This window comes from Castor canadensis, chromosome 7 (genome assembly GCF_047511655.1).
Source record: "Castor canadensis chromosome 7, mCasCan1.hap1v2, whole genome shotgun sequence".
NCBI classification, from domain to species: domain Eukaryota; kingdom Metazoa; phylum Chordata; class Mammalia; order Rodentia; family Castoridae; genus Castor; species Castor canadensis.
In genome coordinates, this window is record NC_133392.1 from 138,282,365 (window position 1) to 138,296,795 (window position 14,431).

Below are 14,431 nucleotides of genomic sequence, written 5' to 3' on the forward strand. Positions count from 1 at the left end.
GTCTTACAAATTCCATTTATACTTGATTTGTTTTATCTTTATCTAAATGTTCTAATTCCTCTACCTTGTTTTTGAGTCCTGATATTCTTCTTCAATTTGATCCAATCTATTCTCAAGGTTTACAACTGAGTTTTTCATTTCCAGGGTTTCAATTTTATTTTGGGGGGAATTTCTATATCTTTATTAAATTCCTTTTCCTTATCCTGCATTGTTTTCTCTATTTCATTTATCTGCTTATTTGTATTTTCTTGGAATTCATTCAGGTATTTATGTGTATCCCCTTTAATTTTGTTGATCATTCTTGTAAATCATTCTTTTGAATTCCTTGTCTGAAATTGCATCCATTTTACTTTCATTGATGTCCATTACTGTGGATATCTTGAGTTTTGGAGGTGTCATATCGTCTTATTTTTTCATATTGCTTGTGTTTTTGCATTGGGGATTTATGCATCTGAAGCTGTCCTTGGTTGGAAGTTTTAATGACCTGTAATCTTTCAGTTGAAGTGTTCACAGTGTTCAGGTAGAACTGTGTAGTGTCAGGGTTGAGGTGTAGTTTCTCACCACTGGGCTGGGGGGGTGGCTTAGTAACCAGATATTCTCGGAGCATCAGGCCTGAACCCTAGCACTACTCAAATAGAAGAAAACTAGCTGGAGTTCTTGGAGTTCCCAGTGTACAAGTTGCAGCTATATGTGGGTTGAGGGCAGAACCAAAGGTTAGTTGTCCATTTCTGTGCTGCTTTTACCTTAGAAGCTTTCCTTCTTTGTGTGTTAGAAGCCACTGCTGGCCATAAAGAACTTTGTAGTCTGTGGGCCAGGCAGGTTCCCATTTACTGCACAAGCCTCCCAGTTTGTGCCTCCAGGGACAACAAACATCCAAGCCTAGGAAGTGTCCCCCCGAAGCATCAGATAGTTGGGGGAGCAAGCTGAGCACATAGTTCTGCATTGTTGGAGAAGAACTGAGGGAATCAGGCTCTATGCCTGCCAGTCTCAGTGCTTTCAACCCCACCCAGTAGTTCACTACGGGAGGAAGAGACTAAAAGAGATCACATGATCCTTGGGTCCTGTGCTCAGAGCTCTCAGTCCTGACTAGCAGCAGATACCCTCAGCCATCAGGCAGCTCCTGGAAGCTAAGCACTGTGCTATCTATCGGTGCTCTATTTCCACAGGGATCCTAGGCAATGGGACTTGCTTTCACCATGGAGGGCGGGGCCACTGACCATCATGCACTTCACTGCCTGAGCTCTCTGCTGCTTAAACTTCTTAGTGGGTCCACATCAGACCCTCCCCCTGTCCCTCTCCACAACTGCCTCTTGTGGCCATCTACCTCCCGGACACTGTGGCCCACTATCACAAGACTCCCTGAGATGTGACTGTTCCTTGTTTTCGAGTCTCCAGAGTATCTCAGTCTCAGACAGTAGGCCCTCTCTCAAGATGGTACCTTGCTACAGCTCTCAAAGATACAGGGAGTGAAAAATTGTCTTCTTTGTCTGATGCTACCCTGTCATACAGGGGAAGTCACTGTCGCACCAAACCCCATACTGTGTCTAAGGCTTATGGGAGATGTGTGCTTGTTCCACAGCTTGGTCTTCCAGGCTGCCTAGCTTACCTTGTGGTGGTGGCTTCAGCTTCCTCTCCCCTGCAGGGAGCTGAAGTTGGAGTTTCAAACTGTTTCCTACTTTACTCTGTCACCTTTCTGTTTCTTCATTCTTTTCAACCATCCTATACCTCTTTCGTGGTTCCTGATGCTTTTCCTCTCTTTCTGTCTTCTGAATCTAGGCTCTCCTTTGTTACCTTAACTCTTCTAATTCACAGGGTCAAATACAGAAACTCCACCATCTTGCCCCATCTCTAGCTCTTTGTTTTTTTTTTTTTTTTTTTGTACTGGGTTTGATCTCAGGCTCTACACCTTGAGCCACTCCACCAGCCCTTTTTTGTGAAGGATTTTTTCAAGATAGGGTCTTGCAAACTATTTGCCCAGGATGACTTCAAATTGTGATTCTCCTGATCTCTGCTTCCTGAGTAGCTAGGATTTTAGGTGTGAGCCACCAGCACCTAGTGCCCTTTGCTTTTAAAAAAGTTCTTTTGGCATTTGGGAAAATTTGGATCTTTTTTCTGTTGCTTACCATTGTACTTGTAACATTGTAATGCCATGAGCCCTCTATTTTCTTATTTAACCTTTCATTATCTAGTTTATCAATATTTAACAGCATCCTTTGACTTACACATATTGGCTATGCAACAGTCCATAAGCTTATTCAGTGACCCTTTCTCCCATTCTGTAAACTGTTTATGCAGTGTAGTGAATGTTTCCTTTGCTATAGAGAAGCTTTTTAGTTTGATGTACTCTCATTTGTCAATCCTTTCTCTTAATTGCTGAGCTATTGTTGTTCTATTCAGGAAGTTATTGCCTTTGTGTTCCAGTGTTTTCCATATTTTTTCCTGTAGTAGTTTCAGAATTTCATTTCTTACATTAAGATCTTTGATCCACTTTGAATTGATATATGTACAAGGAGAAAGACAGGGATCTAGCTTCGGCCTTCTATGTGCAGATATTCTATTTCCCCAGCACCATTTGTTGAAGAAGCTATCTTTCCTCCAATGTATGTTTTGGGCTCCTTTGTCAAAACTTAGATGACTGTGACCATAGCTGTGTGGATTTATGTCAGGTCTTCAGAAGACTGGGGACATAACTCAGTGATAGAGTACTTACTGAGCATGTTCACAGCCCTGAGTTCAATCTCCAGTGCTAAAAAGAAAAAAGTAAAATATAAATAAAAGCCTGGAAGGACAACTAGATTGGACATAAAATCCTTGGTCACCAATCATTGCTGTGACTGTCTAAGTTCTCCTTCATCATTATTTTATTTTACATGTTTATTTTTTTTTCTTTTTGGTCTTGTACCTCGCCTTTTTATTATATATATTTAAAGTGTGCAACATAATGCTTTGCTATCTATATACATAGTGGAACAATTGCAATCATCAAGCAAATTAACACATACATCTTCTCACATACTTACCTTTGAGTGTATGTGGTAGGAGCACCTGGACTCTATTCTCCAAAGAAATTTCCAGTGTAATGCAGCATTGTTAACTGTAGTCATCATGCTTGCATGAGATCTCAATCTTCTTCATCCTGTAGCACCTTTCAACCCTTTGACCAACATCTCCACATTTCCTTGCCACTGGTAACCACCATTCTACTGTCTTTCTAAGTATTCAACTTTTAGAATTATTAGTTTAATTCTATTTTTACTAAGTTATTCGGTGGTTTCTGAGGATCTTGGTTATATTTTTTCCTTTATCCCTAATATTCTTGCTCACATATGCCTCAGAGTCGATTGCTCCAAGACCATTTCTCCAGGTATTGTTCAGGTCTTTGAATATGCGAACTCGGGTCTTCTCTTATTTCTGAAATTTTTTCTCGGATTATAATTCTAAATACCATGTGGTTCACTGTGCCTGAGTTTTGTGCTTATTTCTCTGCTTTCAAGTAATTTAAAGGTTGTAGCATCCTCTGTTTTATAGAGATCCTGCAGGACTGGGTTTTCTGTACTTTTATGTGTTCTTCTTATTAATTTGCATTTTGGGGATTTAGGTGACCATTATCCTTGGCTGCCTACAAGTAATTTGGAAAATTCTTCATGTTTTAAAGTTCCCTAAAGTGAGCCTTTATGTAAAATGCAGAGTTTGTTCTTAATTTTTGTAAGCAAGTTTTTGTTTTTAATTCTTCATCTTCATTGGGCTTTTCATATGCAGAAAAAGACAATAAATGATGTCTTGCTCTGTAGCAATGGATGAAAAGTAGTTGTAATGACTTCTTAAGTACTAGGTTTACAGAAAACAAGACCTATCTACATCCAATCATTCTTTCAGATGTGTCTACACAAAACATGTTTAGTTTCAGCCAGGGGATGCTAATTCAAATGACTCCAGGAAATTGGCACTCAATGTATATGAAGATATTTGGTGCATAAATGGTGGGAGATGCTGGGGCCTGACCTAAAAACACCCAGTCTTAGAACTGGGTTGTATTAACAGGCAGTACCGCAGATGTGGGCTTTGACCACCTGGTTCACATCACAGCTCCGCCTACAGATACTACATGGCTCTGTGAATGCAAACAACTCAGCCTTCCTCTCTCAGCCTCCATTTCTTCCTTCATCTATGAAAACCAGGCATCTCAGAGACTACTGTGATTTTAAATAAATTAATGCACATAAATGGTCAGAACAGTGCTGCTGCTGGTGGTGTTTGCTGACAATGGTGAAAACGGCAGGAATAATGTGCCTCCCTATCACACTGTAAAATCCAGGGACCCAGGTGCCAAGCACATCCTCTTCTGGATCACAGAGATTTGCATACCCTGGAAGAGAAGGCAAAAGCAAGAGAACAAGTATTTATAAATGTCTTTTCTGTGCTAGGCCCATGAGAGCTACTATCACATGTAAACTCAAGGTTCCCAATTTCAACCCAACTTTCAACTTTCCAGCTCTCCTTACTCTCCTCTGCACTTCCTCCATCAATCCTTTGTCAGCTCTCTTGCCTTTCCAGACACTTGCTAGGACCCAAAGGGCATGAAGAGCTAGCTTGGGGGCCCAGAGAATGGCACCTGGGGGCAGCAGCTGCTTCCACTGCTCCTTGAACTGCTTCTGTGGCCTGAGAATATGAGGGAGGCAGTGAGCTAGAGCCTCAGCCTGGCAGGAGATGCTTCCAGTGATCCTACTGATAGAGCTTTTCTATCTTTCTCTTACTTGACCTATTAGGGTATGTGATGTGCCTTGGGAATGTCCCCTTGGCCACTGTGACACTGCCCCTCCTGCTAAGCTTTGCTGACCTCTCCTCAGCTCCCTTTGCAGTCTTCTGCCTGTCTGCCCTAAAGAGGTGGTGTTGCCAAAGGTCATCATCCCCGGCACTCTTCTCTCACTTTTAATGAGTGGTTCGTAAACTGGGGATGAGTGTGGTCATGGCCTTTGCCAATCTGGTGAAAGTGTCCTCTCTCAAGCTGACTGCATGTACCCAATACTTTGCATATAATTTCAGTGGGTTCAAAGATCCACCTCATTGACCTAGCAAAGTGTTACTCACCCTGGAAACCCAGTTCAGATGTCACGCCAGGGAGAAGAGGATGCATTTGGGAGGTATGGAGGAATTGGAGATCTTACCTGTCTTCGGTTTTGGTTACAGCAATTACGTGTGGACACCCAGGCAACCCTATCAATGGCCTCACTCAGGGCAACCAGTTCAACCTCAACGATGTGGTCAAGTTTGTTTGCAACCCTGGGTACGTGACTGAGGGGGCTGTTAGGTCCCAGTGCCTGGCCAGCGGGCAATGGAGTGACACGCTGCCCACCTGCCGAAGTGAGTTACCCTTCCTCTCCTACTCCCTCCCCTCTTCCTCTGCCATACGTGGTTCTGTGACCCCAGGAGCTAAAGCCACTGAATTCAATCCTGACATTATTTTGATTCAGACAAGGACTACTTGGGGCAGAGAAGGGTCACAAATGGGAACTTCCTCAACTCCTAGATATATCCATGTAAAATTTCATCATGGGTTCTGTAAGGAAGTGAAAACAATTTCATCTTTCAAGTCTTCTTTGCATTTCATAGAATAATTTATCATCATGATGCAAAGCCCCGTTCTTTTGTTTAATAAACAAACAGAGGTTCTTGTTCCACATAAACAAGAAATCTAGAAGTAGTATCATATCTGTAGCTGCTCTGTGAGGTCAAGAGCAACATCTTGGTCTTTCCTCATGGTTACAAAATAGCTGCTGCAGCTCCTTGGTAATTGTATTCAGTAGAGCCCTATTCTTGAGGAAAAGTTTTTAAATGGCAGAATCAAAATGATAAAAAGCAGAGAGGTCTAAGGGTGGATCTGAAGAGGTAGAGTGGGAAGAGGTAGGAGATACCTCGGTAGAGACAGGAAACCGAAGACGCGAGAGGCAGACAGGGCAAGGGGATATTCTGGTCCCATTTGAACTATTTAGGAGTAGCTTCTAAAGTTTTTAAAGGATTTTTTAGCAGGGAAGTCTCAGAGAGGCTCATAGATGATAAAATACCTTGGACCCTAATGGTTTATCCAAAAGGAAAAAAAAAATCTTCCCTGCACACTCCATTTCCAAGTATGATACTTGGGTAAGAAAATAGATGAGAAAGTATTTTGAAAGCAAAAGCACTTATTATGGGTTATGATTAATATTGTCATTATTCAAAAATTTCACTCTGATTTCCAGTAAAGCTACTTTGGAAACACTTGAACATTTTAAAGTCAATTGTATCCCCCAGGATATTAATGTCTCCTCGAAATACTTGTAAAAGTGATTAAAACAGTTTCCAAAAGAGACCAATCACTGTTTAAAGTCAGCTTAAATGTGTCAGTTTTACAGTGGACGAGCTTTGCTGTGTGAGAGACCAGGCACACACAGCCCAGACAGTCCTGCCCTCCAGGGACAGGTGGATAGCAACAAATCACAACCAAGGCCGGTAGCCTGCACAGGACATTTGTGCGCAGGTGCACTGGAGTGGGCAGAGCTAGCCAGTCCAGGGGGAGGGCCAGTCTTCTCTAAGAAAGGACCAATTCCCTGACCAGGTGACCAAGGCAGAGCACACAGGCAGCAACCATAGCACCAGCCCATCCTCCTGGGCGGGAGCTTCTTTATCGTCACACAGCTTTGGTCTGGAGATTTTGCTGGGCTGGAAATGGACTCCTGTCTAGATTTCTGAATTCTCACTTAAAAGCTTGAGGACATCCTCCAGTCCAAGTGAGGATGCCTCTAATGGTCCTATTCAATTGCAGTCATCAACTGTACAGATCCCGGGCACCAAGAAAACAGCATCCGTCAAGTTCATGCCAGCGGCCCTCATAGGTTCAGCTTTGGAACGACCGTGTCCTACCAGTGCAACCACGGCTTCTACCTCCTGGGCACTCCCACGCTCAGCTGCCAAGGAGATGGCACCTGGGACCGGCCACGCCCCCAGTGTCTCTGTAAGTAGGTGAAGTCGAAGTGGAAAGACAGAGCCTCCCATGCATGTGTCATCACTGTAGTAGAGGTCCTGGCTGCTCCTCGGACATCAAGGGCCCTTTTTGAGTTCCTGTTGGGTTAGTTACCATACCAATTCATGTGCCCTCTTCCTGGCTCAAGATGGTTCTTATCCTCCCTAGTACTGCCACCAATCTCTGCAGCCCCCAAGGGTCCCCTTGCTTCAGAACTGACTGCCTAGCAAGACACTATCTCCTTTTTTTAACCCCTTCTTGACTTTTCCACAAAGACAACACACAAGCCCCTTTCTTTTGGAAGCAGAAATGTCGTCTCTGGGGGCAGACCAGCTTGGATGCCAGCTCTGGCATCCACACACAGGCTGTGTGATTTGGGAGACATTTGCTTACCCTCCAGAGCCACAGTTCCTCCAGCTGTGCAAATGATGCTAATACTCATCTTATGGGGTTCTTAGGGAATTAAAAGGAAAATGCACAGAAAGTGTAAGTTTATTACATTACATGGTGCATAGCAAGTAAACAATAACTGTGTTAATTATTACTAGGAAAAGCTGTGGAGACAACATGGAAAACACAAAGCTGGGGTGGTGCTCAGGACCCCACCATCTGGTTGCTTCCCTCACACACCCTTAAGAGAAGAGCGGTGCCCTTGGTCTCCAGCTCTCTTCTCTTGTTTCTTCAGGGGATCTGTGGATTGCTCTTCTCATCTTCCCAGCAGTAGAGGTGAAGACACATTCCAGAGGCATCAATGATCACAAGTTGCAGCCATTCAGCAGGGCACCTGTCTTTGGTGTTGCCATATGCTTTTTGTAGGCCCTCCTGTCTGGGTGACTTCATCTTAAGCCCTGGGCCTCTGGGTAAAATAGGATAGTGTCTGAATTTCCCTTACTTGAAAAACCAACCTGGCCATTGGGCCCCATGTTTGACCAACAAGAGAGATCATTCCTGACCACTCTATTCAAAAATAGCACCTCACTTCACCCCTAAACACACTTTGCCTTTTGTGCCTTATTTTTCCTCATAACACATCTTGAAGTTACCTATTCACTTTTTCATTTTTATGTCTCTTCTGCAATAAAATATAAGATCCATGAGTACATGGACTTTGTTCCCCAAACACCTGGGGCAGTGCCCAGCACATAATAGTCACTCAATAGATGTGTGTTGGGTGAAGGAAAGGATCGACCCATGACAAGAACACGAGGAGGGCAAGCCCAGTGACAATGACAGCATAGCCCTGCCTGAGTCTGTGCCTCTCATTTTGAGGTTCAAAGCTTAACACTGGTTTTCACAGTTTCCCTTTAAGAAAGGGAAGTAGCAGAGTGAAGGGAATAAGTTGTGGACAATTGATGAGGCAAGTGTAAGGTGCAGGGAAAGGGTTACAACTGACCCTCATTCTGGAACCATAGCCAGTGAAAACAGTCCTAGAAAGATGGATCTACTATTTGTCATATGTGTACTATGTGTGTTATCTTTCTGCCTGGAGACATCTTGGGTGCATCCTACGGCAATGAGAAAATAGGGAGAGGTGAACACAAGAGGCAAGAAAGAGGAGAAACTAGTATTATTACATACATACTGTGTGTGAAGTGAGTATTACTCTTCACTTGCCAGTTGAGCGAGGTGGGCAGGCTCTGTCTGGATGCCCAGTGGGTGTGCCAGCAGGAAGTTTCCTTCAATAAAGCCAAGGGTTTCTCTTCTTCCCTTCCCTCCACAACAAAAAGCCTAACATGTGTGAAAGTGATGTGGAGTTGCTGAGATGTTTGCTTCTCCCCACAGTGGTGTCCTGTGGCCATCCAGGCTCCCCGCCTCATTCCCAGATGTCTGGAGACAGCTATACCGTGGGGGCGGTCGTGCGGTACAGCTGCACTGGCAAGAGGACTCTGGTGGGAAATGCCACCCGCATGTGCGGGCTAGATGGACACTGGACTGGCTCCCTCCCCCACTGCTCAGGTACGGAGGTTGGCATCAGGGTGGGGGTCTGGCTGAGGAGAGGTGGATAAGTTCCCAAGACGTGCGCATGACCCGAAGTTGAAAGGGAATCGCACCTCTGGGACATTTATCCTGTCCCTTGCAGGTAGAGAGCCCAGCTAGAAAAAGTCCCAGTTGGACCTTAGACCTTGGTGTTCTGATCCCATTGGTCAGCTCCAGTCAAGCCTACACGACCAAGAGATTGCAAAATTAGGAAGGGCACAGCTTTGTGAGGTCAACCAGTGGCCACAGTCCTATCCAGATGCTTGGTTCCATGCACTCCTGAAGACAACTCAGCTCCAGACCCAGTCCTGTGTTCTTTTCTTCATCATTTCAGATCTTGGGCCTCAGCCCGCCTCCCTTCTTTCTCATCAATATCTCTGCCTCTTGCCCCTTGCCCTGACTACCAAATGGGGTACACCTTCCCTACTGCCAAAGACAGCAGTCCCTAGACTTTTCCTATTAGTAGATTCATTTCACTGCTAATCTCTGTAAAGACACTGACACACTGTCAAAATAGCAAATGTAGAGAACCGCCAAAGCTCCCATGTCCATTTTCTCCAAACCAGAAACTCATCTGTAATGTCATATAACAAAATAAAACACTTGAAAATTTATACCACCAATAACAGAAACCACCAAGCAAAACAATGAGCACCACTAGCCTTGTCTTTCTTGAGGTGAGCCTGCCTGGCCCTAGGATGGGATTCCATTGGGAATGTTACCTTCAGAGGGCAGCTGCCATGTAGCCGCTTAAAGTTCCTTAGGGAGCCTACTTTGGCACTGAAATGAGCCCCTAGCTCTTCCTGTGCCAGATCCTAAGCCTTCAGATGCTTAGCAGTTTTTGCAGCTTGAGGTTCCCAGATGAACCTGACTACCAATGTTTAGAACACTGTCACAACATTGAACCAGATATTGATTAGGTCTCCCCTAAGGAGAGGGTCCCAAAGCCACTGTTTCAAAGGGCTTCCCAGGACAATCCCAGGCATGTTGCTCTATGTGACCAGCAGGACTTTGGCCCCTTACCTGTGTTAGTCTCATTAATCACCTAATTAATGAAGTGTGAAGGACTGTTTATGAGCCACAAGAATTCCTTTGGCCTAGACAAAAATAAGGCCTGCTAACTGGGCACCTTATTTCTTTGTTTTGGCTTTTTTTGGTGGCAATGAAGTAGGGGAGATGTCATGGGAGGGACAGGGTCATGTTCACAGAGACACCCTGAGTATCCACAGAGCAAGCTCCAGCAGGAAGACCCATTCCAAAGAGGATGAGGACCAAGCACACATTTGCCATCCCCTCTGTGCTAATATTTGGATAAAGTTACTCCCTCTGGACTCTTCTCCAGGACATCAGGTTAACGGTGTCCTTAAAGTATATTTGATCCATTTTAGGAATCTTTGTTCTCCATGGAAAGGGAAGTGCAGAGTAGGGGGAAGAAAGAAACCAGAAGAAAGCGTCAAACATTTCCTGTATGTTCACATATGAAAACCAACCATATGATCTCTCTCCTGGCCTACAGCATGGAGCTGAAAGTCTGTTCTATCCGAAAATATAGTTTTCCTTCTCTAGAGTTGTGTTATAAAAGGTGGGAAATATTGCAGATACGATTAATGTCTGAGGTAGAGAACTAAGCTAAAACACCTCCAAAACCTTTTTGACTCTGAAATTCACTGTTTTGTGACCTCCTGAGTGATCATCCTGCATGTGGAGAGAGTGTTCCTTAGCAACACCAAAAGTCCACACGAGAGACTACAAGCAAGCTAACACCTTGGGAACAGGAAAAAGTAAGAAACAAGAAAGGAACCATCAGAGGACATGGTCTCCATCCATTAGAGGACATGCATTCAACCATTTAATCCCCAATCTGGAATTTTCTGCAGAATAGCTAGTGTTTTATTTCTTCATGTATCCATCAAAGATGAAAGACACTTATGAGACCAGAATTATGGGCAGAGCCTTCCTGGAGACCTGTAGCACAGAATTAGAAGAGGTTCACTATATGTTAAAAGTAGGAGTGAACAAACATTAAAGGCCTTAGATGAGAAGTCTAGGCACTTAGGAAATAACTCTAGGTATGCAAAAATGGGCAAAGTAGATAGAGTTCCTCTTACAGAGGTCATCTTTTGCAACGGCATCTCCTGGTAGACCCTGGAGAAATCCATTTTTGAGCCTTATTCTGTGTAGTCAGTAAGTTTGGATGACACATAACAAAATCGCTGGAGTCTTTGAGTCATCAGTCCCTGGACCATCAAGAGTATACAGAGATTTCAGGAGTTTGATACCCACTTCAGGAATCTCACTGCCAACCTCTCCTGTATCGCCATCTTTACTGATGTACCTCTTCAATAAAGACTCGCCATCTGTTTTTCTACTACCATGGTAGAGCCCCCCCGCCCATAGCACTGAAATAGGTCCTTGACACTGCAGTGGGGTCCACTGCATCAGTTAAACCCTGGGAATGGACAGCTCCAAACCTCATGCCTGTTTTACAGTAGTGTTGGCTCCAGTTGAGGTCAGCTAGCCAGTGTGGAGTTAGAGCCACTCACTGTCAAGGTTGCCTTCAAAGGACTCAGTACCACCTGTTGCATGCACTTCATCCTGGAAAACTTCAAAAGGCAAGAACATCTAGCCAAATGTGATGGGCCCTCTTTTTTAAAATGCCCAAGTTGGAAGTCAAATGAATCCCCTTCGCTGGTGAGGAAGAGAATGGGGAACATGGGGTTCTATCATTTCTCACAGTCCAAGACCAAACTAGAAAAGGAAACCATGCCAAGAATGATAGGGTAGATGACACATAGACATGACTCCAGCAAACTCCAAGTAGTCACTCAGATGTTACCATTTGATGCCTGTGTACGTGGCATCATGAGGAGACAGATTCCACAACAGTTAGGAGTTTTATCTTCTCAAGAAGTTGACATTTATCATCTTCTTCCTCCTTCTGAGGATTACATGGCTTAGTCTGACCTGATGATAACTCTAGGACTTTTCTGTGTTACGAAACACACTGACTTCCTCGGGTGCTTGGTTCTGTGCCTCTATCTCCTGTTGTCCGCCCTCCCTCACTTCTTGGGTCCTTAGCTCTCTCTCAAGGGGGTCAGTACAATATCAGAAGCCAGATGAATGTGGGAGTGTGGCATGAGGCAGGAGGCAAAGCAAAAATGAGGTGAGAGGACGTAAGACTTTCAACCTACAGCTCACCTGCATGTGTAATTTGTGAGTGGGGAAACCCAATTAAAGGACCAGGATCAACCCTTCTTTATGGTAAGAACATTTAAAACCCTTCTTTTGTTTTGAAATAGACAATATATGTATCAAAACATCACATTGTTCCCCGTTATATGTATATATGTATATGTTTGTGTGTATATAATTATTGTTGATTAATAACAAAATAGAACTTTTTAAAAAGTGATAGAAGATAAAGGTCAGAGTCAAGTCCAAGCTGAGCTGTTGAGAAGATAAAGCCATGCAAGGAGTTTGGGCCTCAAAAGACCAAAAATCGTATGTTCTCCCTCATATGTGGACATTAGATCAAGGGCAAACACAACAATGGGATTGGACTTTGATCACATGATAAAAGCGAGAGCACACAAGGGAGGGGTGAGGATAGGTAAGACACCTAAAAAACTAGCTAGCATTTGTTGCCCTCAATGCAGAGAAACTAAAGCAGATACCTTAAAGCAACTGAGGCCAATAGGAAAAGGGGACCAGGAACTAGAGAAAAGGTTAGATCAAAAAGAATTAACCTAGAAGGTAACACCCACGCACAGGAAATCAATGTGAGTCAATGCCCTGTATAGCTATCCTTATCTCAACCAGCAAAAACCCTTGTTCCTTCCTATTATTGCTTATGCTCTCTCTACAACAAAATTAGAAATAAGGGCAAAATAGTTTCTGCTGGGTATTGGGGGGGAGAGGGAGGGGGCGGAGTGGGTGGTAAGGGAGGGGGTGGGGGCAGGGGGGAGAAATGAACCAAGCCTTGTATGCACATATGAATAATAAAAGAAAAATGAAAAAAAAAAAAAAGGTGTTTGGGCCTTGTCCTGTGGGCACTGGGAAGCCAGTAGGGATGTTTCTGCAGGAAAGAAACAAGGTCAGATGACTAGTGTTAATATTGGAGGGTTTAAGAACTTTAGTTGGGATCACTCAGGCAGAAGAATGTTGAGCATCTAAGCAAGACAGTGGATTTGAAAGTAGAAGAGATATCACAGAATCCGCAGGTGTTGGTGTGGATGAGGTAAAAGGGAGAAGGAGGAGAGGTGGCCAATATGAACCACTGGAGTACCAGAGTGGGACAAACCAAAGAACAAAGGCCTGATTCCCACCACACTCTTCCCTCTACTGCCTGCTCCCCTTCACGTGTGACCCCTGGGGACTTATCCAGCACCTCAGATCTTTGTGTCCTCTGACCACCACTGAGTAGTGAGGTAGAGCATGCCTGGGCACTATGGGCTGGGCACACAGTCCGTTGTCACCTCCCTCATCCATGGGCCTTGTACTTTTCCTTAATGACAACCCATCTTTCTCTCCCCTGGTCCTCCACTCCCTTTCCTACCATGCAAAAGCCACAGGGTGTGTTTGGTTCTGTTCCACAGGAACCAGCACGGGAGTTTGTGGTGACCCAGGGATCCCCGCCCATGGCATCCGTCTAGGGGACAGCTTTGCCCTGGGCAGTCTGATGCGCTTTAGCTGTGAAGCTGGCCACGTGCTCCGGGGGTCATCGGAGCGGATGTGCCAAGCCAACGGCTCGTGGAGTGGCACGCAGCCTGAGTGTAGAGGTAATGTATGTGACCATTCTGCTTCTCCCCTTTGCCCATCCCCAGTGCTCTCCTCCTGCTCCCACTCTGACCCCCAAGCACCTGCTCTTACAGAAAAAGTCCATGGCCCTGCAGGAACTCTCAGCCCGGCAGATAGTGGACACCCACAGATAGTCCATGTTCCTTTCATTAGTAATTCAAAGACGACCTATTTCCACCTCATCTAAAAGGGAAGGAGCCCTCCAAAAAAAGACTAAACTTAGCCCATTAGCTCATTCATTTCCTATATAGTTTTGATGACTTTTTTTTTTTAATTGGTTGGCAGACCCAAAGCCTTGTGCTTGCTAGGCAAGTGCTCTGTCACTTAATCCATGCTCCCAGTCCTCCTATGTAGTTTTGTTCAACAACTATGTGCTAAAATGCCATGGTTTATACTGGGACACAGCAGTGACCAAGACAGACATACTGCTATGGTCTGAGTATTTTTGTCCCCCCAAATTCATATGCTGAAATCTAATCACCCAGGTGATGTGTTACAAGGTGAGACCTTTGGGAAGTGTAGATCATGAGGGCAGAGGTGTCTCATGAGTGGGATTAGTGCCCTTATAAAACAGACCCTAGATATCTCCCTTACTCTTCTGCCATGTGAGGACACAGAAAGGTCTGTCTCTGTCTCTGTCTAAGGGCAGAGACTATGTTG

The 14,431-nt window shown here is 44.5% G+C and overlaps 1 protein-coding gene across 4 annotated transcripts in view; it reads left to right on the top strand.

Moving 5' to 3' along the window:
- Positions 1-14,431, top strand: part of Csmd2 (CUB and Sushi multiple domains 2) — a 546,763-nt gene that overhangs the window by 503,199 nt on the left and 29,133 nt on the right. For all 4 annotated transcript variants that reach the window (XM_074080637.1, XM_074080638.1, XM_074080635.1 and 1 more), the window contains 4 exons: positions 5,188-5,361; positions 6,800-6,988; positions 8,780-8,953; positions 13,570-13,752. In XM_074080637.1, coding sequence (XP_073936738.1) covers positions 5,188-5,361; positions 6,800-6,988; positions 8,780-8,953; positions 13,570-13,752 — 720 coding nt within the window. The remainder of the gene's footprint in view (positions 1-5,187; positions 5,362-6,799; positions 6,989-8,779; positions 8,954-13,569; positions 13,753-14,431) is intronic.